Source organism: Dermatophagoides pteronyssinus, unplaced genomic scaffold (assembly GCF_027571235.1).
Source record: "Dermatophagoides pteronyssinus isolate colony J.1.1.1.1 unplaced genomic scaffold, Derpt_VIB-CSIC_2022.12 sq0011, whole genome shotgun sequence".
Taxonomy (NCBI): Eukaryota; Metazoa; Arthropoda; class Arachnida; order Sarcoptiformes; family Pyroglyphidae; genus Dermatophagoides; species Dermatophagoides pteronyssinus.
This window is the reverse complement of record NW_027461535.1, coordinates 262,594-288,495: the sequence shown is the minus strand read 5'-3', so window position 1 is coordinate 288,495 and position 25,902 is coordinate 262,594. Positions and strand designations below refer to the sequence as shown.

Below are 25,902 nucleotides of genomic sequence, written 5' to 3'. Positions count from 1 at the left end.
GATCAATTTTTTTTGTTTGTTTAAAGATAACCATAATAATCAACTAATCAAGGATTAACTTTTTTTGAATTTTATTTCATCATTTTTATGATCCACAAAAAAAACTTACAATTTTACAATTACAACTTTGTAAAATTACAATTTTGTTTTAGGATAATCTTTTTGATAATGGATTATTAATTATGGATTGAAAAAGAAAGAAAGAAATGCATCTATTTTAACATTTGGGGGTCATAAAGTTTGGACATGTTTTAATCACACCAAGTTTATGATGATCAGGATTGAAATGTTTTTTTCATTTTTACAAACGACAAAATCTGTCAATCAAAAAATCAAAAAAATCCCATTGCAGTTATTGCAGCTTTGTTTTTTTATTTCAAAAAACAAAAACAACAACAAAATAACTGAATTAAACATCCTTTAAATGATTTCAATCAATCAATCAATCAATCAATCAGAAAATCAGAAAAGTTTTCATCAATACATCCGAAACTGATTTTTGTTGTCGTTAAAGTTGTTGTTGTTAATCTCTCTTCCTTTTTGCGCGCTAACATCAACAACAATTTTTTTTTTTTTTTTTTTTGAAAAAAAATCCAGATATTCAGATCTACGTACCACTACCAAACGAAGACGACGACAACGACGAGATTGTTTCGCTGTTGTTTGAAAAGATCGGCATTCCAAAAAAAACAGGCGATCCTTTCATTCATTCAGTTGTTGGATGCAGATCTTGTTGTTCACAGTGGTTCCACATTGACTGAATTCATTTTCAATTTTCAACCGCAGTTATCCTGTATTGTGCACCCATCAAATCACAAACATCATATATGCATAAATACAGTGTGTCTCTGCTTGATGATGAATAAAGAAAAAAACTTGTTTTTCCTCATAACTTTACCACCGTACATCATTTTTTTTCTTCGCTTTGTGGTGATTATCACCATCATCCTCAACATGATCGATGATCGATGAAAACACAGAAGAAGACCAAACTAAACTAAGTAAGTAAGTAAGCGAAAAAAACAACTCTCGCCTTCAAAATCAATGGCAAAAATTTCATTCATTGTGCGAATGTTGTTCGTTTTGTTTGGATGTTTTGTTTTGGGTAGAATCTCTCTTTGTGTTTAGAGAAAAGCAGAAAAAGTTTGAATCCTGGTTTCGTGGATTGACGATCAAAAGTTTTTCATTCTCACTTGATGAGATTTCCGTTTCGTTTTTTTCAAAATAAAAAAAAACTTTTTTTTTCACTGTGTTCGAGATAATCAAGTGTTAAATCGAATTGAATTTACATCCAATTTTTTCTTATTGATTATACTGTGTTCATCATCATCATCATTATTATCAATTCGAAAAAAATTATTGATCTTTTCATCGATCTGCAATCATCAGTGTGACAAAAAAAAAAACAAACACACTGTATTCTGACTATGATTATCCACAAAAAAAAATTGATTCAAAAAAAAAAGTTGCAAAAAAGTTATGATTTCCTCATCTTTTCTGCGAAAGTTTCCGATTTCTTTCTTCGAAAGTTTCTGATCCTCGATAGTTGATCATCATAATCATCATTATCGACAAGTTCATCATATCCAAATTCATCATTATTTTTGGATTTTCGATTTCTGATTTTCTGATTACATTCAATATCGGTGTAATCAAATTTCGCGTTAATATTTTTTTTGTTGGTCGAAATAGTCGTCATCGACTGATTTGATAAAATTTTTATCGCAAAAAATCAAAACATTTTTCACTTTGTTTTTGTTTACATTTTCTCTACATTAACCCAGAAATAACATTCCCAAAAACAGAAAACATTTCAATCAAAAAAAAAAAAAAAAAAAATCAAAACTTTTCAGTTTTGTTTTGCTCAATGATCGTCATTCGCTCGAAAGAAGATCGATAACCAAAAAAACAGGAATATTTTTGTGAATGATTTTTGAACAAAAAAAAAATTAACCCCGTTTACCCAATCGATTACAAACTCTAACCTTGTGATGTTTACTGTTTCATCAACAACAACAACAAATGTTTTTTTACTTTGTCGAAACATAAAATGACTGATTAAAGCGAAAAACAAAATACATTTCATTACTGTTATAGCTGCTTGTTTGTTTGTTTTTGTTTTTCCGCTGAATCATCATCATATCTCAGTCGAAAATCAATCGATCAAAATCATCATCAACATACCAATATCGGTCTCTCGGTGTTTATGTTTTTGTTTTTTCACGCCAAAAAAACTAACTCCTTGAACATCAATAACATCCAAACAACGAGCGAAAAATCGACATTTTTTTGGCAAAAACAAGCAAAGGAGGATCGAAATAGAATCGAACGATTTTTTTTGTTTGATTCGAACGATATTTTCATGTTATTAGATTTTTGCATCTTTCTAAACAACAACGAAAAATTCATCTTCCGTTTATTGAATGTTCTTTCTCTGTGTGTTTGTTCAATCAATAAATTTCATTGCATGTTCAGTTTCAGCATTTTTTTTTATTTTGCAAGTTAATTTTATTTATATAACGTGTCTGTGTTTCACTGTGTTTCATTCAGTGTGTCTGTGTTTCTGTTGTCTAAAGTAAACTTTTATTTTATTTCATATCTCTTATTTACAAAAGGTCTGGGTCAATGTAATCTGGAAATTTAGCATTTATTACAAAAGATAAATAAACAAATAAAAAAATCAATATTCACCTGGTTCTTCTTCCAAACCAGGGAGTCCTTCATCTACATCCCAGAGAGTACCTCTTACTCCCCGATCCTTACATACAATCTCGAATGTAGATTTCAAAGAACTATATTGAATAAATGCCATAATTTTTTTGTTAATGCCCAACATTTGCATATATTTATTATTGTATTTAGTCACTAAGCCATCCCATGATAGCACTACCGGAATGTTGCTTGTCGTGAATGTAGGATACATGACTTTAAGAGAATTTGCCAATAGATCATACTTATGATGTTTCGTGATTTCGGTCGTGGAAATTATATTTTTGTTTTGTCTAATAATAATAATAATAAAAATATTCATTTGGGATTTGAAATGAATTCTTGTGTGTGTATGTATATGGATGTTTATCAAACTTTACTTACACGCTAGACATATTACATTTTGTTTTTCCACTTTTTCCAATGGTGAAATTTTCAACTTTGGGAGCCAAAAAAGCAGAACGAAATATCCAAAATAGCAAAAGAAAGAAAGAAAGAATCGATTTGTGATTCATTTCAAAATAAAACAACAACAACAACAACGAAAACAATTCCAACGAAGAAGAATTCCATTTCCCAATTGGCATCATTCTTTTCGTTTTTTTTCGCAAAAACATCATCATCATCATTTTAGTTTGTTGAGGACGACGGAAACATACTTCCATACATTTCGATAAAGTCATTGAATCCATCATCATTTGATTTTTTTGTGATTTTTTTTCTGTTGTTTTTGGTCTACGATCCAAAACAAAAGGGGTAAGTAGAGAGTAATCATTTAAAAAAAAAATAGAAATTTAATTTAATTACCATCCATTTATTCATTTACAATTTTTTTTTTTTTTTTTTGGTCTCCTAATTTGCATAATTTCTAAAATGAAAGGACGTCAAAAATGTGTTTCCGACATTTTTTCGTTTCGTCGTTTCGTTGTTGTTTTTTAATCAAAATTTTCTGGTCTCCATGTCAAAAAATGAGTGAAAATCTAGCTAGTAATTTTCATTTGATTAAATGAAACCGGATACGACCTATATGAACGTATCTCGTTTGTGTTATACACATGCATGCATCTGATGATAATAATGATGGCCTGTTTCTGGTTTTCGTTCGTTCGTTCGATCGATCGATCGAACGAATTTTGAAACGTTCGATTTTCTGATTTTTGATGAAAAAAAGAAATTCTGATTTTTTGGTTATTTTTTGAAAGAAAATTCCTTTGAAAAAAACTTATTTTTTTCTTTTTTGTCAACTTAGTTGTCGATATATTGAATGTTTGTTTTGTTCGTTTGCATTTCTTTTCTTTCGATGTCGTTATTGCCATTCCGAAAAAAAACTTTCTTTTTTTATTCGGTAAAATTTTTCTGAATCTTTTATTTTCCCACACATAAAATTGAAGATTCTTCTTTCGTTTGCTTGTCGTCAATGAATTTGTTTGCGTTTTACAGAATCTGTTTTTTCGCATTCATTCATTCAATCATCCTACTCTGTTTCTCGATTCTGTGTTTGAATAATGATTATGATTTGCAGTTTTGAAAATGTAAACAGAATTGAAACTTTTTTTGCTTTGTTTCATTTCAATTTTCAAAAAAAAAATTATTCAAATTCAACAATAAAAGCAAAAACAGAATCGATGAATCAGGTTCGATTCTGTTTGCTTTAAAACCACCTTAATTGAAAATCTATTTCAACATTGTAGGGTTTGGGAGTAAGATTCTCTTTTTTTCATCGAAATTTCCCTTGTAAACGATTCAGAAACGTTCCGAGAGGTAAATAATACAAAGCAGGCGTTTTTTAAACGATTTTATTAAATTCAAATTAATAATCAAGATAAATGAATGAAAAAATATAATATTACACGTGTTCAACGTGATCACGTTACAATCATAATGAGCAAGGCGTCGTCACCATGTAACCAATCGTAGAGTACATAACACCCTTTATTTTCAGATAATGATCCTGTTCTTATCTTTATATTCAAGATTGATGAAAAAGAAAATGCTCGAGGTGTTTGAATGATATCCGAATTTTTTTTTTATATATCAACAACAGCAACAAACACAGCAAAAGCACACCTGGGTTATTTTCCATTGAATTTGAAAAACAACATAGAGAATCTACTGCTAGGTAACTAAAGAATCTCTTCTGCTCTTCTCTTTTGAATGAAGAAATTCTATTTTGATTCGATTCTCTACATCCAAAACAGCCAAATAATAATAATAATGATGCTAGACTGAAAAAAAAGTATAAAGCGATCTAGCGATCTAAATTGCCTATTTGGCAACAAAATTTCAACTAAACAACCAACCAATTTGTTTTGTTATCGATGATAATAAAATCAATCTTTATGGTATACAGATAAAAATAAACTACAAACTGCAACAGAAATACACTGAACAACAAAAAATTTATTTGCCGTGTTGGATTTTGTTTTTGTTTTTGTTGTTGTTGTTGTTGGGTAAAGATTGTTAAAATTTTCAGATGCTTTTTTTTAATGAGAAACAGAATTTCAAAGATTGATTTCAAACCTTTTCGAATTGGAAAAAAAACACTGCAATACGAAAATAAACTAAACTAACTAACTAACTATTATCATCATAAATAATGATCGATAGTCGATGATAAGCTTGTGGTGTTGGTGGTGGGTATAGAGATTTTTGTTATTGTTTTTTTTTGCATTGTAGAAAACATCCCAGGCAAACAACAACAACAACAACAAAACTTTAGCATCATCATCATTTTTCATTTCTTTTTCATTCAATTCTGCCTGCCTAGGTTTTTTTTTTTTTATTTTGTTTGTTTAGAATCGAACAAAAACGAAAACAAATACAGAATTTGGAACATGGAAAACATATTTTACAAGGGGTAAAACAAAGCGAAACAAACAAAACAATTCTTGTTTTGTTTGATTCTTTATTTTTATCAAAATGAAAAAAAATCAATGAATAATCAAATTATCAGATCTCTCACTGAAAAAAGGAAAGAAAGAAAGAAGATGTTTGTTTTGTTTACTTTAAAATTATTGTTTGTTTTTTTTGGTGAAAAGAAAATTTACAGAATTTTTTTTTCTCTGTTTTCTGTTTTCAAAACTTCGATTGAATTGAATTTCTTTTTGTTCGTTTTTTTTTTTGTAAGTTTACTTTGCTTTTTTTATGAAAGAAACAATTTTTTTTTGTTTTGTCATTTTAAAATAGCCAAAAAAAATGTGTTCCATTTGGAACAACAACATTATTTTTAAATGGTAATTTTCTTCTTCTTTTCTTCATTTCATTGTAGCATCAATGATGATGATATTTAGCTGGAAAAAATGATGATGATGATGATAATGTGTTTTCATTTCAGTTTTCAATTTTTTTTTCATTTCATTGAAAATCAATTTTTCTTTCTTTTGCTTAAAAGCAATATATCCGTTGTTACACAAACATTTTACATCATTCAATCATCATTTATTTATTTATTTATTTTATTTTTCAGCATTTTTCATTTGAAAAAAAAAACTTGGAAAACTTTCTGAAAACTTTGAAGAAGAAGAAGAAAGAAATGAAGGAAATGATGATGATGATCTAGATTCTCATTCTTAATCTTAGTTAGAATTTCTTCTAGATTCTGTACAGAATTTCTTCTTTGATTCGAGAATCTAGATACTGGATTCTGTATGTGTATGTGTGTGTGTATAGAATTTCTACATTTTTCTTATTTTCTTCTTATTTTGGGTCTTTTTTTTTCTTGATCTTAACATATGATAAAATAAGAAAATAAAAGAAAAGATAGATAGTTAGCAAAGATTATTATTTCCTTATTTTCTTATTTCGAATAATAATAATATCTCAAAACATGAATCAAGTTTTTATCTAATCTAATTTTCGTTCATTTTGTGTCCATTTTTGTTCTTCTACATTTTGACATGTTTTTTTTTCTTTTGGTCGACATTATTTTATTTTATTATTCTCGTCTCTCTCTCTCTCTCTCTCTCTCTCTCTCTCTCTCTCTCTGAATGTTTATTCTGGTTATTCTGGTTGTGCCTCTGGTCCCACACACATAGAATTTTATTGGCATATAAAACCAAAACGAAATAGATAAATGTTCCAAACATAAGATTCCCAGATAAGAGAAGAGAAAATTGTCCCTAAATATCGTTTCATTTCGTATGAAAATAGTGAGAGAGTGAGAATTGAACACAGAATGAATATTGCAATTGAAATTTTTATTATTTCATTTTGAAAGAATTTTAGCCAAATTCTAACAGAATCCTCTAAACACACACATAGACAATGATAGTGAATCAATGCAAAAACAAACAAAATTTTTTTTTGTTGAAAATTAATCACTAATTAAACAAACGACGGATAAAACAAAAGTAAACTTTGGATTTTTTTTTCTTTCTAGAATTTTCTATTGAAAATCTCATGAGTATCCAGTTTTTTTATGTTTTTAGGGAGGTAAAATGAAATTCTAGATTTAGATGGAATGATTGAATGAATGAATGATGATAATGATGATGCTAATTAACTAATTAAATAGAAAAAAATTTTCACATACACAGAGACACAGAGATATTTTTTTATATTCTTTTTTTTCAAAATTAAATTTGACAACAGCAACTATCCATTATTCTATGTAATATGAGAAACTTTTATGTTTTCTTTTTTTTTTCTCAGTTGGATGGATGGTTGGTTGGTTGAATGAAAAAAAAACGATGAAAAATTGTTTGTTGTTGTTGTTGTTTGAAGGATAAATTCTCTTTTTGTTTTTCATTTGGAAAATGTATAGTGCACTTTAAACTGAAGAATATTGTTTGTTGTTGTTGTTGTTGTTTGAAAATATTCTCGGTTTCAACAACAACAACAATAAAAAAAGTATCAAATTCTGCAAAGAGAGAATTTCGAGGTTTTTCATCATCATCATATTAATATCATAAAAGTTGAAAACAAAAACCACACCACCACCACTCATTTACACGCAAAAACTTTTTTTTCTTTTTGCATTGTTTTTTTTTTGATTCCTGTTCTGGTCTAACTGAAATGACTAAAGAATATTCTTGTAAAAGATATCAGCAACAGCAGTAGTTGCTAGTAAAACTTGCACAAAATGATAATGACTAACGATGATGATGATGGCTACTAATGATCTTTTCTTTTGGATTTTTTCGGGTTTTTCAATCGAATCAATTCCGGCAACCAATGATGATGATAATTCTATTTTTTTTTTTTTGGTTTGGTTATCTCTTTTCGCTTGACTTGATTCTGTGTGCTGATTCTTGACTGCTGACCGATTCTATTCATTCATTCATTCATTATTATTATTATTATTATTTCATCAAGAATAATTTATATTCTTGTTGTTATTATTCTGGTTTCATTAACATTATTATTATTATTATTATTGGTGGTGGTCATCAATGTCTATCGTGAAATAAGATTTTTTAATTCCCAGGAAAACCAAAGAAATGAAAATTGTATTAATAGGGCCAGCCAGTTAGTTAGTTGATCAATGTACAAAATGAAATCAGAATCAATTTTTGGATTGAATTTTTGCCAAAAATAGAAAAAACCACTTGAGCTATAATGGCAAAAACACACAGAATATTCTGGGGTTTCGTTATGGAAGTGGAATTTATTCTGTTGCCGGAAAGAAAACTAAAATTGAACAAGAATTCTATATACAGAGAGAAAGACATTAGAGGGGCAAAAGAAGAAAAGAATCTTTTAATTTTTTTTGTTCGTCGATAAATTTCATTCGAAATGAACAGAATTCAGTAGAATGAATGGATAACTCTGGGTTGAATGAATGAATGAATGAATGAATGATGATGATGATTGAAGAAGCATCACTTGAATATAATAGTGTGTAGGGTTAAGAGAAAAAAGGATCATCATTTTTTTTCTGTTCTGGATGCGAAATGAAAGAAAAAAAATGATGAGAAATTTTTCTTCAAAATCGTTGTTAATGGTCGTTGTTGTTTCTCGGCAATGATGAATCGTTATGGTTGCGTGTGTATCGTGTGTGTGTGTGTTTGAAACAACAACAAGAACAAAACAGAAAAACGAAGATGGAATAAAAGAAGATTTAGTGCGAAAAAAGAATATTCTTTCAATGACGTAATAAGTAGGAGAGAGAGAGAGAGAGATAAGAGAATTAAAGTGAGAATCTTTTACAACTTTTTTGTTGTTCTGGTTCTGGTTCTTGTTGTTGATGATGATGATGATGCTTTTGGTGAATATTTTGCAAAATCAATCTTGATACATTTGTCATTTACAAGTGCTGCTGCAGCAGCAAACAGCATGGCCCTATTCTTTGTTATAAATAATGATGATGCGGATGATGAATATTCAAAAGCTTTTTCAATAATGAGTGGGAAAATGATGCTGGTGGTGGATGCAACAACAACAAAAAAAATTCATAAATGGTTATTTTGTTTTGTCGGAGAAATTTCCCGATAAAAATTGTTTTTGGTCATTCCGAATAATAATAAAAAAAAATTCTATATGTTTTGAATTCTATGGAACCCATAAAAGTTTTCCAGAAAGTTTCCCAGAATTTTTTTTTGTTTGTTGTTGATTGAATAGCAGCAGGATATTTTTCTTTCAATTCTTTTTTTTTTCTCGGAAACTTTTCATTTGAATTTTTCAATTTTTTTTTGCTTGTTTGTTAAAGGTTTTGTTCTGCTTTGGGAACCAAACAAACACGGGAAAATATCTGCCACAATTATCTTTTTTCGGTACATCATCATCATTATAAGTTGGTTTGTTTTGTATGGGGGGTAAAAACCGAGTGGGAAAACCTTTGGGTTTCATTTTGAATCCAAAAATTTAAAACAAGTTTTTTTTGTAATGACAAAATTTTTAATTGAATTTTAATGATGAATACACTCTGTGTGTTTGTTTGTTTTCTGTTTCTATGTTTGGATGCTTAAACAACAAAAAAAAACGGAAATAAAAAGTTTCCGTTTATGTATAACGACAAGAGAGAGAGAGAGAGAGAGAGAGAGAGAGAGAGATAGTAGTGTGAATATATTTTTCTTCCCTTAATTTGTTTTTCCTTAGTTTTGATGATTATGATGATGATGATAATTTGAGCAAATCCTATGCGTATATGCAGTGGTGGGACCATCTGCTACTCTTGGTTCCAAACAACAACAACAACAGCACTTATTATCGTCATATTCAACGTTTTTGGGAGTATGAAAGAAAGAAAGAAAGATTGACACATCAATCCAAAATCATCAGTATCGTAGTTTGTTACAAATTAAACTTTTCGGGCTTAAGTTTGTCACATTATTATGATTATTATTATAAGACTTTCTTCAAAAAAAAATTCGGTTTGGTCGTCTTAATTCCTTCAGTGTTTTTCTTTTGGGGTGTCATCATCATCTTTTTTGATTATTGAAGCAAAATGAGAAAAATGAAAAAGTTTTCATTATTATTCAGTGACAAATGAAAATGTGCAAAAAAATTTTCCGGCAAACAAAAAAAATTTTCGGGAAAATTTTTTCGTCAATTTTTCGAAAAGGATTTTTCAAACGGAAAAATTATCATTTTTTTTAAATTCAAGCAAACGAACGAAACGAGGAATTTAAAGAAAGAAGAAGAAAATTGTTTGGTTCCTTATTATTATTTTCATTAATTTCAAATGATGATTATGGTTAATGATGATGATGATGATGATGGAATGTGTGTGATTGTAATTGAAAAAAATGGTTAACAGGTTTTTTTCATTCTTTACTTCTGTAATTTATGTGTAAATTACCTTTATATTATACCTTTATGTACTGTGTATATTTCCTATCAATTTCGGCAATGAAATGTTTTGTGGTTGTTTTTTAATGACGATGATAATGATGATGGTGCAATAATAATCTTTACCATTATCATCATCATCATCATCATCATTGTTGGTGATCCATGATGATCATCATTCCAATTCAATGTTGCTTGTTTTGATCGACCATGCATATCCATGGAATTATGATAATCATCACCATTATTATTATTATTCCTTTCACTATCTACATTTGCAACAAAAAATGATGATGATTATTTTGGATTTCAATTACTTCTCGGTCGGTGTGTGTGTATTACTTCTCGGTGTATGTTTTTGATCAAAATTGAAATCTGTAATTTGAATTATTGAAGTGACCCGAAAAAAAAACAAGAAGAAGAAACATTGTAGCAATTTTTTTCGTTCTTGTTTGAAATGTATCATTTTTTTTTCTTCGTCTTCTTTTAAATAACAATATCCGGTACGAAATTTTAATTGGATTTTTTTTTCTTGGATAGATTTTCAAATGCAAAAAAACAAGATTGTTGCACTGCTACATTACTGCTGCTATATTGGATATCATCAAACATTTTTTTTTTTTTGATGATTGGAAACAAAAATGATATCCCATTTCCGTTGATTTGTGCGTTGTGTGTGTGTTTTTCCAGTGTTTCTTCCAATGTTTCTAGTTTAGGATTTTCTCCTTGTTCTTTGCAATTTCATTATTCACCGAAATGTGAAAAAACAAAGAAAGAAAGAAAGAAATGCAAGAAAATATGATTGAATTTCAATTTGAAAAACACACATACACACAGATAATGATAATGATATTAATAAATTCCTTAATGTGTTTTGTTTGTTTTTTCCAATTTTATCTTCTTTTTGAATCTTTTTTTCTTCAGAAAAAAAAATCTACATATGAATTGACATTACTAATTAACATTTTTATCAATCAATCAATCTCTATATCTTCCTTTTTATTATTTTGCCATTTGTTTGTTTTTCAAGTTGAAACAAAAATTCTGTTGTTTTCATTAAACTTTTTTTTACAATTATTTTCAGGATAAACACAACAACATTTGCGGTCAATAAAGTAAGACAAAAAGCGAATCTGATGTTTGGGATAAAAACAAATTTCCATTTTCAAATGGCCAATTGTATTGTATTGAAAACAGAAACGAAAGGGAAAACAAAAAATGATTTGCTATTTGATAAACTGTTTTTCTCTTGTTGTTGTTGTTGTTACATTGAAATTACATTATGGTCGATTATGGATGATAATGATGATAATAGTCAATCGACGTTATAGACAGGCAGGCAGGCAATTTGTTTTTTGATAGAAAATTTGACCTATACAAACAGACAGACATGAAAATTATCATAATAATCATATTTGTCATTCGTAATTCGTCATCATCATCATCATTATTGACTTTGAACTTGTTTTTTTTTGTTCTTTTATTGCTTGTAATCATTATCATCATCATCAGTGTTTATAAGAATCGAATTGTCGAATTGAATTGATCAAATTGGCCAAAATTGATTTGATTTGATAGAGATGGATAGTGTGAGTGTGTTTGACTGACTGACTGAATGACTGAATGAATGAATTGTCCACTTTTGAATGAAAAAAAATGAAAACATTGTAAACGAAGATCTGATTTTCGCTCGCGTTTCTGGTTCCTGTAGATAATCTTTGATTTCAATTTCAAAGATGATTTCTCAGATGATGATTTCATTTTTCAATTTTTTCAATTTTTTTTCGTAATCCGGTTTTCTCCGGATTCACTTTTTTTTCTTCTTCTTTATCGATTTTTATCCCCATTGCATACTGTGATTGTTTAACAACAACAACAACAACGGATCAAAAACGATCAAAATTTAATCCGTTATTGTCAGTTGGTTGTTTGTTGTTGTCAGATGATCATCATCATGTCAATCATTTTCATTTCATTGATGATGATGGAAATCGAAGAAGATGAAGAAAAAAAAACAGACAAAATAACAATAAGGTGTGTGTGTGTGTGTGTTAAAGGATTCTAAATTTATAATGATGATGGCATCAATCATATGTCTGGGATTAATCTTATGTTTTTCTGTGTTTAAAGTCAAAAAAAAGGGGGAAAAATCAAATGTTTTCGATGTTAACTTTTTTGTTGTTGTTGTTGTTGTTGAATCTTGAATCTTGAACGATCATCATCATATGATTTGTCATTGTTGTTGTTTGTTGTTTGTTGTTTATCCTGACTTACGATAAATAAAAAAACATCTTCAGTTTCAGCAACATCATTTTGCAATAATGTTGTATGGATAATGATGATGATGATAATGATGAAGAAAATTATCATAAATATTTCTTTGGTTATATTTCAAACTAACAACAACAACGAAGATAAATAACACGAAAAATCAATCAATCAATCGATTGATTGATTGATTGATTTTTTTTACTTGCCCATTTTCTGTTTAAATTTGCTTGTTTTCTCGTTTTTTTCGAAAATTTTCCCTGTTATCAAAAAGTCAGAACAAAACAAGCAAATCATGTTTCGATTCTGTATTTTCTTTTGTTTCCTATTTTACTTTTTTCAATCTTGATTTCGATCTTTTTTCGGTTCTCTCTTTCTTTATTTTTGGTTGACGGTTGATTGTTGTTGTTGTTGTTATTGGTATTTGTAAGATTCTTGCATGATGCTAATGTCATTAAATGATGATAATAAAACTTTAATTATATACTCTCTGTTCTGCGTGTGTGTGTCTTGTGTTTGTATTAATAATGATCCTTTAGAAATTCTAGTCAGGTTTTTTTTATATATATTTTTCGGCCGTTTTTTATCATCATTTGGTTGGTTGGTTGGTTGATTGTTTTTGTTCGCTATGAATATATTAGAATAGCTTAAATTAATAACCCAATAAAATGCTATGGATGATGTTTTGAATGTTTGATTATGACAGCAGCGGTAGAATGTTACATATTTCGACATAAACGAATCATCATTATTGACCGTTTCATTTTTTAGACTATTTCCAAATCGATCGATATTCTTTACTGTATCCATTATCCATCGAATTTCATTCAAAAAAAACCAGAATCAAAAATGTCAATGTTATCTCTCTCTTTGTGTTGTTTCATTTTCCATCAAGTTAGTTAGTTTGATTTGATTTCTATACACTGACTTTTCACTGTGGTGTTTGTCAAATCACATCATTTACACTAGATCTATAGATCTTTGTGCAGAAAAAGGCTTCCCAAAAATAAAAAAAAAATTTCACTGATTTGATTTTCGTTTGTTTGATTCAAATAAATATTTATCTTTTTTTTTTCCTGTTTTTGTTTGATATTTTCTGTTCTTGGTATACTGATCGAATGATAATGATGATGATAATGATGACAATAAATTCGAATGTTACACATTCAACGTGCTAGCTGACTAGAATTTTAATCACTTTTTTTCTAGTTTTTTTTCCTCCAGTAAGAATCTTCTTTTGATTCTTTTTAGTTTTTATCATAAAGTTCTTAATGTTTTTTCTGCAACTTCTTCTTATTCTTGATTCCATTAATGTTTTTCTTCTTTCTTGTTCAAATGTTTCTGTTTCCATTTTCCATTTTTTTCTTCTTCTGCTTCCTTCCACTATCCACGTATTCATTGGATCTTTCCATTTTTACCCTAAATATCATTTTTACCCTAAATATCATTTTTACCCTAAATATCATTTTTACCCTAAATATCATTTTTTTCCATCAAAACCCAAAAAACAACATCAATGATAATTCAAAAGTGCTGTTTTTGCTTTGTTTCGATTTGGAATTTTTTTCTTCCAAGATTTTTGATTGTCACACATTTATTATGTGTTAGATGACCATCCACCATTCTCATCTTAATCATGATGATGATAATGATGGTAATATGGTGATAATGACCCATCTCTAATATATATTTTCTTTGACCTTTTCCATCATCATTATTATTAGCCTCAAATCAATAATGATAATGATGGTTATGGTTTTACAATTCAACAACAACCGTTTTAACCTCGAAAATTTTCCCTTCTTGCTTCAGATTTAAATTAATAAAAAAGGATCATCATTTTCCTTTATAGGGGTTTCACACTACAGCAATATTTCATGAAATATATACACGAAAATATTTCAGCCCATAAGGTTGAAATGGACTGAAATATTGCATTTGAAATATTTCATTCACATTGCTGCTAGTGTGAAACCCCTATTATTGAAATCTCTTTACAATTTGATCATGAATATGATGATGATGATGAAAACAAAACAACAGCAACAACAACAAAAAATGATAATAAAAATTCCATCAAAAAATCAAAAAAGAAAGAAGAAAATCTATTCACATATAATTCGTGTTCTTTAAGCTTAAATTTGAACATTTCCTTGTCAGAAAAAAAAGAATGATGCTGATGATGCTGATAAGATTATCGTTCGTTCGTTCGTTCATCATATTTAAGAATTGATGATGATATTGGATAAAGGTTTTTTTCTTTTTTGGCAGAATTATTATTATTATTTTTGTGGCTTTGCTTTTTGCTAATAATGATTATTATTATGATGATGATGATTTTACCAAAACGCCAAAGAGTGAGAGAGAGAGAGAGAGAGAGAGAGAGAGATGCTTCAAAGTTCTCATGATGATGATGATGATGATAACAATAGATTTAATGATGACCATGATGATGGCTATCATCATTATCATCATCATCATCAGACAGGACAATCATTTTTGGTATTTTTTTTTCTCTAATATTTCTTCTTCTACTGACCAATGCCATTCGAATAATGTTTTTTTGCCGATTTTTTCCATTTTTTTTCATATTCGATTGATGGCAATGTCGATGACAAGCATTATCGTTGTTCAATTTTTCTTTTCCTCTTTTTCAATAATAATAATAAATGCACATCACATACACACACAGAGGATAAAAAGCATCATTATCATCATCATCATTATTATTATTATTGGTGGTGGTGATGAAAAAGAAAAAGAAAAAAAAATGGCACCCTTAATTCTTTCGTTCGTTCGGTGTTAATATTTTTTTTTTTTTTTTAATATTTCCATCCATAGCCATGTCATTTTGGTCAACTTTTTTCCATTCTGTTTGGCTGTTGATAATGATGTTTTTGTACATTTCCGTTATTTTTACGGGGTTTTACCCCCAAAAAAAATGAATGAATGGTCATCACAATCGATTAATCGAATAATCAATTTGCGATTCGTTCATTACATTCAAATTCACACACGCACAGCACACACCGGTGTTTTATCTTTTGTTGTTGTTGTTGTTGCAATCACTTCCGAATGAAATGATCATTTTCCATTTTGTTGTTGCTATTCAATCATCTCATGGATGGATTGATTAGTTTGTTTAAATTAATGAATGAATGAATGGTAAATGTAAATGTATGGAATTTTTTTGTATATTTGTTTGTTTGCCTGGCCAAAATGCCAAGTGAATATACGTTTTGGATAATGTTGCTTTCAAATATGCTTCATTCAATTCACACATTAGAATCCTGTTTCCATTAAATAGTAGTATAGTGTGTGTTTAGTGTGTGTAAATGTTCCCAAAATTGATCCAAAAAAAAGAAAGATTGATGATTCTTTAGCTATTTCTACCACTGCTGTTGTTGTTTTTGTTTTTGTCATTTTTCAATGTCTGATTTGTTGTTGTTCTATCTTTTTTGTCAATTCTCTCTTTTTCTCACCAAATATTATTCATCGATGAATAATCAACAACAGAATAAATCAATGTTCGTGTGTGTGGATATTGAGACGGAAAAAATATTGTCATTACTGAACAGTAGCAGCAGCAACAGTTTCCAATCATTTATCAATAAAAATGTTCCATTTTTCTTCATTATTTTCATTTTCATTATTATTTCCAATTTTTTCCCCTGAGAATCTGATTTTTCTTTTTCCAGAATATATATTCTTGCACACATTGGATCAATGGATGGATGAATGGATAAGAATAATGAAAAAAACCAAAGAATATTTCATCAGAATAATTCTAATACATTGTCCGTTTTGTTTGTTCCAAAAAAAAAAAAAAAAAAATTCTGACAGCTAGTATGAGATATATCTATCAAACAACAACAACAACGATAACAACAATAGCTTATATTCGGCAATGACATTTATTATTATCATTTATATTCATTTCATTTCTCTGTGATGATTCTTGATTCTTGATTCTCAACAAAAAAATATGATGGGAAAACAAAATCCCAAAGAAATGATGATTTGAACAAATAAAAATAATGTGTGTTTGGATCGTTGATCGTTTTTTTTTCATTTTTTCATTTTCAAATCGAAATACCGGAATTTTCCAACGACTTTCTCTCGCTGTCTCTTTACGGAAAACTTTTTCATTTCATTTTCATTTTTCTTTCAAAAAAATGAAAATAGTAATGATGATGATAAACATTACATATCATCGATTCTTTGTCCAAAGAAATGAAAATTCTGTTTTGAAAAATTCTGTGTTCATTTTTTTTGCTGGTTTGACAGGAGTAGAATGGAATTGGAAAGGGGAGAAGCGAAGAAGATGAAAAATGAATGAAAGAATCGATTCTGGATATCTATTTTCATCATCGAATCGGGAAAAAGAAAGTTTTTTTTTGCTTCGTAATCGAACATTTATTTTTTGGGGTAAAAAAAAACGTAATAAATAAATAATGTTTCTTGAAAACTTTCTCAAGTTTTTTCTTTTAAAAAAGTTTTTTACTGAAAAGAAAGAAGACCATGGACGAAGAAAAATTGCTTTATCGTTTTTTTTTGAATTCATTTTTTATTATCATTTTTGATTGGGGGAGGGAAAAACCCGAAAATTTTCCCATGATTGTCTTCTAACGGAATTTTTTCAATTTTACAGAAAAATTTCTCCATTTATTCTTGGTAGCTGAAACGAACATTCTTTTCTTTTTTGTTCTTTGACTGCTATCAATTTCATTTTCATTCATTTTCAGTCCATGACGTTTTCGAACCAAACCAGAGAGAGAAAAAAAAATTGATTAGGTTTCTTTTCTTTTCTTTTTTGGTTGTTTCCGATATCAAATTGCCGAATGGTTTTCTTTTCTCCAATTGATATTGGTGAAACAAAAAAAAAAAAAATCTCTTGGGGTTGTGGCCACAAACACAACGTAAATAGATAGATAGATAACCACCACAGAGATTACAAAGGAAAAGAAATTTGTTCGTTTTCCAATTTGAATTTTGAATTTTTTTTTGACTATATTGGCATTTGTATATGGGTTTTTCTTTTTCTTTTGTGTATCGAGAAATCAAGTGGAAAAAGCGATGCTAAATAGCAAAAAATAGATGCAGGAACACACAAGAAAAACATTCACCATAAACACTTTACATTCATATTGCACAGTGTTTATGGTGAATATATTATTCTTGTTTCAAGGTAAAATTTTCAATTTGAATTAATAATCTTTTTTTTTGTAAACAATGAAAAAAATCACTTTTTATAATATCAAATGATGATTATGATTATAATTACCTGTCTACCTATCTTAATTAAATGAATTGATAATTGATTTCTGTTGATTGTCTTGTTGATTATAACCGGAATTTACATTCATCGATTGCTAATTCAGTGTGTCATTCATTCATACACCATTCATCACGCAAATTAATCATTGATCTTTCTCTCTCTCTCCATTGTTTTTTCTATTGAAATTTCATCATTAATAATTCAATAAATTATTAATCAATTCATATTTCCCTTCATTGGAATTTTTCTCTTTGATTTTTTCTCTTCAATGATGATATTAAATATGGATGTATGCGAAAAACGAAGAAGAAATCTCTTCCATCCAATTATGATGAATTCAAAAACAAAACAAAAAACAAAAAACTGAAATTATCATTGAATTATCCTAAAATTCCATTTTAGGATTTGAATATTTTGTTCGGATTTTTCTGTACTTTGCAAAATGTCAAAATGTCACAAATATTCAATTATTTTTTTTGCAAAAAGTAATGATTTTGGTTTTTCACTCTTTTGATTTTCAATTCTTTTTAATTTTTTTTCCGGGAAAAATTCCTGACAAATAGTTTGAATGTTCAACGGCAAAGTTGGGTGAATAAATTTAAATTTTTTGCTTTGTGTTTGTGTTTTCGGTTTTCAGTTTTCTGAAATCATTAAATTTCCATTGGAAAATGAAGAATATTTTTCGAAATTTTGAAATTCATTTTCCATCATTGATTTTTATTGTCAAACAGTTTTTTGTTTTCATTGTCAAATCGAAATTTTGATTAGTTTTTTTTGAAGAAAACAGCAAAGAGGATTTTCTTTTTCTTTTTTCTTCTGTTGCCCACCATTTTGGATTATCATTTTTTGGATAGGATTATGATTTTGAAACGAAAATCAAAAAAAATCGCAAAAATGAAATGAAATGTCCATGGATTAATCATGGTGGGGACAGATTTATTTATTTCATCCACATGGCCTTGTGGCATTTTTTTGCTTTTTGCGCTATCCAAAATCAAATTTAAATGATATTTGATGATGGATGGATGAATGAAAACAAAAAACAAAAGCAAAAGTTACATAAAACAAAAACTTGACATTACTTTTTTTATTGTCATTTGTTTTTCGTTTGTTTCAATCGATTTTGGACAAAATCTTATTCATTTATCGTTGGTGGTGGTGTGGTGGGGAATTGAACAAGTTTCTTTCAAGTTTTCAATGTGTTTAAATTGCACTTTGCACAATTTTTGTCTTTTTCTTTTCTTATTCTTTTTTTGCTGTGATTAATCATCATCATCATCATTATTAACACTGAATACGCCTGATGTGAAACATTTTTGTTTCCCATTTTTTTTTCACAACCACCACAGCATCCATTAAAACACATTTTATTTTCTATGCAAAAAAAAACTTTGTTCCAAGAATAAGACGATTCTCTGTCCTCCCCCAAGAACAAAAAAAAACATTTTTGAAAATAATTTCCCGGCTTATAAACGAAGCAGGCAGACAAAAAGAAAAATTTACGAAAAGATTTCTATTGTAATATTTTTCATAGAAGATTTTTCATTCATTTCATATGACGATGATCATCATCATTGTCTTGCCTGTGTATGGTAGCAATCTTTAATCTTTTCTTTTCTTTCTTCTTATTCGTCTTATTGTGAATGACCAAACCGTATTTTTTGGCAAATTTCACATTTACCTGTGAATTTCATTCTTTCCAAAAAAATACTTTCTTCTTCTTTTAGTAAATATACCTTTTTTTTCGGTCCATCATATAATTTATGGTTTTGATTAGCATCACACTACTATTTTCTGATTACCATCATTATTGGTGACTGTCACCAGACATTATTATTATTATCGTCCTGATATCAGATATTGACTGACTGACATCAGGATGTTGTTGTTGTCTGCGATTAACCACAATGATGATAATCAGTTTGGATCAGAAATTTTCGTTTTTGTTTTTTTGCTGAAATATCTCATCCGGTTTATCCATCATAAAAATTGATAGCATTGTTTTTGTTAAAGAAGCTTTTTTGGCGCACATTTTTTATTATTAATTTGTGACACACATCAAAGGGAAATGAACAAAAACTATGATGATAATGATAACGGAAAGATCAAAAAAGTAATAATGTGTGTGTGTGTGTGTGTGTGTGTGTGGGTGTAAATAGGTGATTGTAAATAAGAAAATTTATGATTATAAATTATTTAAAATGGATAATTTACAAAACGTTTTACGTTTATAATAATGTATGTTTTATAAATATTCTTGATGGAAAACAAAATGGAATCAAAGAATTTAGTTTTAGTTTTTGTGAAGAAAACAAATTCGTTTGATATAAGTTTCATATAACGCTAATTGACACATAATTGCGTTCGGTATGTTTGGAGGAGAACAAAAACTGTCACGCAATCATCATCGTTATCAAACAAGATCAAACAAGCAAAAAAGAAGAAACATTTTTTGAAACAAAGATATCATGTTTGTTTTGATTGTTTTTCTATAACCATTCATCAAAACAAACACACAGAAATGTGACGTTGCAAAAAATGAAATGATTCTTCTGATTCTTATCATGTGTATGGATAATGATAAATCATTGGTAATAATCATCATCAATAAATAAATAGATAAATCCTGGAAATAACGAAGATTTTTGATACATTTTTTTGGAAAAATATTAATTATTCATTTTGCATAATCACATTCATTCATTATTCTGTATGTTTTTTGCTTTCTTTTTGATTTGTATATGATTTCTCTGTGTGTATGTATGTCTATCTTATGATAAGCCATTCAATCATTCACTGACTCGCAATGATTATCATTCATTCAGTTTTTTTTTGTTTTGATAGACAAGAACAACAAACTGGTTCAATTGAAAATGACATGATAATCATCATCAGGTATTAAGTAGATAGAATTCAGAAAAAAAACACCGAAATCATCATCATCATAAAATCTGGCTTGTCCAGTTGTCCAGTTCTTTCCAAAAAAAATGATTTGATGAACAAAGTGAATGGCAAATAACTTAAAAAAAAACATTTCATTTTCCTGGGTGCATTTTATAAATTTTCGATAAAATTTTTTTTCCTGTTTGTTTGCCAAAATGTGGTGATGATGGTAGTGTGTTGTGTGTACAAGTTTCTTCGTTTCATTTCCATAGTAGAATAAATAAATAATAATAATAAAAGTTTACAACCGGACAAGCTTTTCTTTCAAGTACATCCAATATTACCTTTATATAGACACTAAGAGAGAGAGAGAGAGAGAGAGAGAGAGAGAATGATTGAGAAAGAACATCGTTGTTTTTTGCATCCAATTATAGCTCATCACTGAATCATCATCATCAACATCCAGTGATCAACAACATTCATACACATCCATCACGCAATCATCATCGGGGCAATTTTACAAACTTGAACCAAGTAAAAAAAAAGAAAAACAGTTTTTTTTTGTCGCCTATATATCTTATTCCCTGTTATATAAACATTACATCAAAGCTTGTTGTCTAGTCTAGTCCAGTTCTTTTGATTTGGACGGTTGTTTGTTTGTTAAAAAGAAAAAGAAAAACTTTTGTCGGATTCTCACTATGTGATCGAATTTAGTTTTCTTTTTGAAATTTTTTTTTCATTTCATTTCTTCACTTCACAACCAACTAAACATTCAATCCGGCCGTTCAACTATATTGGTGTCTTTTTTTTGGCTAAAAAAGATTTTTTTTTGACGGCAGCCGCGATGATATGATCAGTCAGTCCAGTTTAGTGTTGATCATCATCATTATCATCATCGGGATGTTTGTGTGTGTGTGTGTTGACCATCAACAAACATGTTCAACCGTACGAACGAACGAACGAAAAAAATGAAATGAAAAAAAAATACATCCGTAGTGCCACCATTTAGCAAATATGTTTTATTCAGTTTTGTTTAGTTAGTTTTTGGTTTTGCTGGGTTTGGTTGGTTTTCATCATCATTCGTGTAAGTTCTCTGCGTTTAGTTAACACTGTGTGCGTCATTTATGATGAATAATCAATCAATCTAATTTGATTGATTGATTAATTAATTAATTAAATTTTTCTGTTTTGCATTCCATTAATAAAATGAAATTCTTTATATGTGCGCCAAAAAACCATTATTATTATTATTCTGTAATCGTCATATATGTCATTAATGAGATTCTATGTTTTCTGGAATCATTGAACTGAATATGAACAACAGAAAAAAATTCGTTTGGATATTGCTGCATTTATTTGCCTGTTTGTGTGTGTGTGTAAATATTGTTGTTTTTCCCCCCATGTAAAATGCCCAAGATAAGGCGGCGGCTTCAAATTTTTGTTGTTTTTTAAATCATTGATTTTCATTGAAATGATTATATCATAACCTCGAAGCAAAAGAAAAAAATAAAGGAGTGTTTCATTTTAACATTTCTCCCACTCGTGTGTATGATAAGTGATTATCATCCATTCATTCATTCATTCATTATGGCCATAGTCAGACATAGACACATGTTCTTTGCGCTCATACATAAGACACACGCATACGATTTTTGTTGTTGTTGTTGTTGTTGTTGATCATTGGTCATTTTGAACAACAACAAGTCTTGATTCAAGAATTTTTCAAAATTCCTTTTTTTAACACCGAATCTGACCATCGATTCGATTCTATTTATTCTTGTAAATAATGTTTTAGTGTGCGTTTCATTTTCATTATTAATAGTTTTTATTTTTAATAAAAGTAATAACTTTTTTCTTTTTCTTTTTTTGGTTACAGGTGTTTTACGGAAACGAAAGATAATCATCATCAACGACAACAACAAATTTATCTTTTGGTTTGGCTACCGTGTGTGTGTGTGTGTGTCATTTCCGTGTGAAAAAAATAAATAATAATAATAATAACTTGCGAAATGTGAATGTTTTTTTACTGTTTCGGTATTTTTCAACTCTTCAATAATAATAATGATAATTGTAAGTAATTTAGCTATTTTAAAAATGGTTTCTCCTTTCTAATAATAATTTTATTGTTTCGTTTTCGTTCTTCCCATTAAAAAAATATGCACACAGATATTATTTAAATATGAAACGTCTTTTTTTTCTCTGATCCTTTCATCAATAAATCAATATAACGTTGTTGCGTGATTAAATTCAATAAAAAAACTAACGACGAAGAATTTCAACAAACATCATTCATTTCATCAAATCATTTTTTGTTTCCAGATAAAAAAAAACACCACTGTGTAAACTGAAAAAAAATGTTTCAAATAAAACTTCCTGTTCGAGCATATAAAAAGCTTATATATTTAGCTTCAGTATCAAGTTTTTTATGTTTTTTAGCATTACATCTAACTATAAGCTATCAACGTGATCATATTGAACCGACAAATTATGATATTATGTTAAATAATAATAATAATATTGATACCACTAACGGTAATCAATATGGTTCGATAATAACTACTCCTACTGGTGGAGGTGGTGGTAGTGTTAATCAAATTGTTCGTAATTTATTACATGAAAAAAGTGATACAACATTAATAATAACCGATAATAATTCATCATCATCATCATCGGGTAATAAAAGTAAAACTTTTGCCATAGAAAAATCATCATCAAATGCTCAACAATCATCATTATCATCAACTTTATCATCATCATCATCGATGACATTCAATCCACATTCTAGTGCCATTAATCAAACAACAAAATCAATACAACAACAATCAAATTTTGTTGCAGAATCATCATTATCATCAGCAAATCAACAAATCGATAATCAAGATAATGATGATGAAAATATTGATGCATATCTTGATCTTGAACCACATATTGATCAGATGCCCGTATTGAATGAAAATCAACAACTAATTGATCTGGAAAATCAAAATCATGGTAGTAATAATTTAGCCCTATCATATTGGTTGAAAGCACGTAAATATCCAAAACCTAAATCATCGACAAACACTAGCAACAGTAATAGTAAAAGTTGTCGTGTTGAATTTCCAAATCTTTATGAGCTTGAATATAATAATATTTATTGGCAAAAATTTACCAATTTTAATGGTAATGGTAATGGTAGTTCATTTTATTTATATGGTGCATATTATGATAATCGTTGGCGTGGTGGACCATTACCAATGATACGTATATTAGCAATGATTGATCGTATTGCACCACCACCAACATTTTGTCAAATTTGGTTCGATCGAATTTCCGTACCAATCATTTCACAAGCATCATATATTTATGGTTGGTATAATAAATGGGGTAATTATAAAGATGGTTATCTACAACCATATATTATTACGTGTAAAATACCACGAATCAAAGGATTACCAAAAGATTTTTATCCAACATCAGTATCATTGGTTGAAAATCGTTGTCAAAAAGCAAATAATAATCTGAAAATTATTAATAATCGACCAGAGAAGAAACAAGAATTTGCTGTTTGTGTTAAAGGATTGGATTTTTTACATGAAGATCTTAGTGTTCGTTTAGTTGAATGGATTGAATTGTTACGTTTATTAGGAGCGAATAAAATTTTTCTTTACGAACTAGAAATTCATCCAAACATTTCAAAAGTATTGGATTATTATCAACGTGATGGTGCTGTTGAATTAACAAAAATTTCATTACCAGGTCATCAACCTAATTTACCTGGTTTTCGGCATCTGTATTTGAAAAATAAACTTACACATAAACGACAAAATGAATTAATTCCATATAATGATTGTCTTTATCGTAACCTGTATAGTTATGATTATGTTGCACTGTTAGATATTGATGAAATAATTATGCCAATTCGACATTCAAATTGGTCGGATTTAATGGCCGAAATACAACGTCTGTCGTTGATGGAAAAAAATTATACACGTGCAAGCTATAATGTACGGAATGTATATTTTTTAGATGATTTAAATCATAATGAAGAACAAATGCAACATGAAGCACATGAAGCTGGAATTCCACGATATTTACATATGCTGCAACATGTATATCGTTCACAAAATTATACAAAACCCGGTCAATATGTTAAATGTTTTCATAATACTGAACGGGCAGTTTCGTTGCATAATCATTTTCCATTAAATTGTTTCGGTACATGTACTACTTATTCGATACCAATTGAATTAGCACAACTACAACATTATCGTAAAGATTGTGTTGGTCCATTGAAAAAAAGTTGTAAAGAATTTCGTCAATATACAACACGTGATACTACTATATTTCGTTATAAACATGATCTGGTTCAACGTACTACACATGTATTGAAAACATTAGGATTTTTTGATCAAAATTCAATTCAAGAACAACAACATTCAAATGCATAACATAACATTCCGGATTCTTGATTTCCAATGAAACAAAAAACTGTGTTCTGGGCCCTGGATCTAACATTCTGTTGCCCTCAATTCTGACTGAATTTTGAATTTCTGAAAATTCCTAAAAAAGCTAGTCGCTAATCACACACACACACACACTACACATCAATACGAATTGTTTGTAAATATATCCCCCCAAACGCATACAAAATTCTTTTTTTTAAACACACTGCACACCTTTTTTTCCAGGTCTCATCAAATGAATGAATGATTTTGAGACTTTTATTTGTGATTTCTATATTTTTTTCTTCTTTACCATTTTCTCACTCTCATTAATTATCATTTTTTGTTTGTTTGTTCGAATACATCGTTTGACTGTATTTTTTTTCTTGGTTTGTTTGCATTGTAATCATCGATATGAAGAAATACTTAACTAACCAACTGAATTGAATGTCCATCCGGTGCCATCATTATTTCCACCTTTAGCCAACAAACTAAAAAAATCACAGCCGCAATAATCGATGGAAAATATGATTGATTTATTATTGATCGACCCAAATGTCATTTCATCATACCATGAATAATAAACCGTTTTTCTTTTTCTTCTGTGTAATC

The 25,902-nt window shown here is 28.8% G+C and overlaps 1 protein-coding gene across 8 annotated transcripts; it reads left to right on the top strand.

Annotated features, from left to right (window-relative positions):
- Positions 1–609: 609 nt before the first annotated feature.
- On the top strand, positions 610–25,900 carry LOC113795502 (uncharacterized). Of its 8 annotated transcripts, none has more exons than XM_075821563.1 (3): positions 610–1,001; positions 22,743–22,936; positions 23,033–25,900. In XM_075821563.1, exon 3 carries the CDS (start codon positions 23,221–23,223, stop codon positions 25,294–25,296), a length of 2,076 nt encoding a protein of 691 aa, XP_075677678.1. In that variant the 5' UTR covers positions 610–1,001; positions 22,743–22,936; positions 23,033–23,220; the 3' UTR covers positions 25,297–25,900. The 8 variants fall into 8 exon arrangements, with proteins under 8 accessions (XP_075677678.1, XP_075677679.1, XP_075677675.1 ...); XM_075821564.1 differs by having other exon boundaries at positions 610–1,005; XM_075821560.1 differs by lacking the exon at positions 610–1,001 and adding an exon at positions 1,801–2,436.
- Positions 25,901–25,902: the final 2 nt, after the last annotated feature.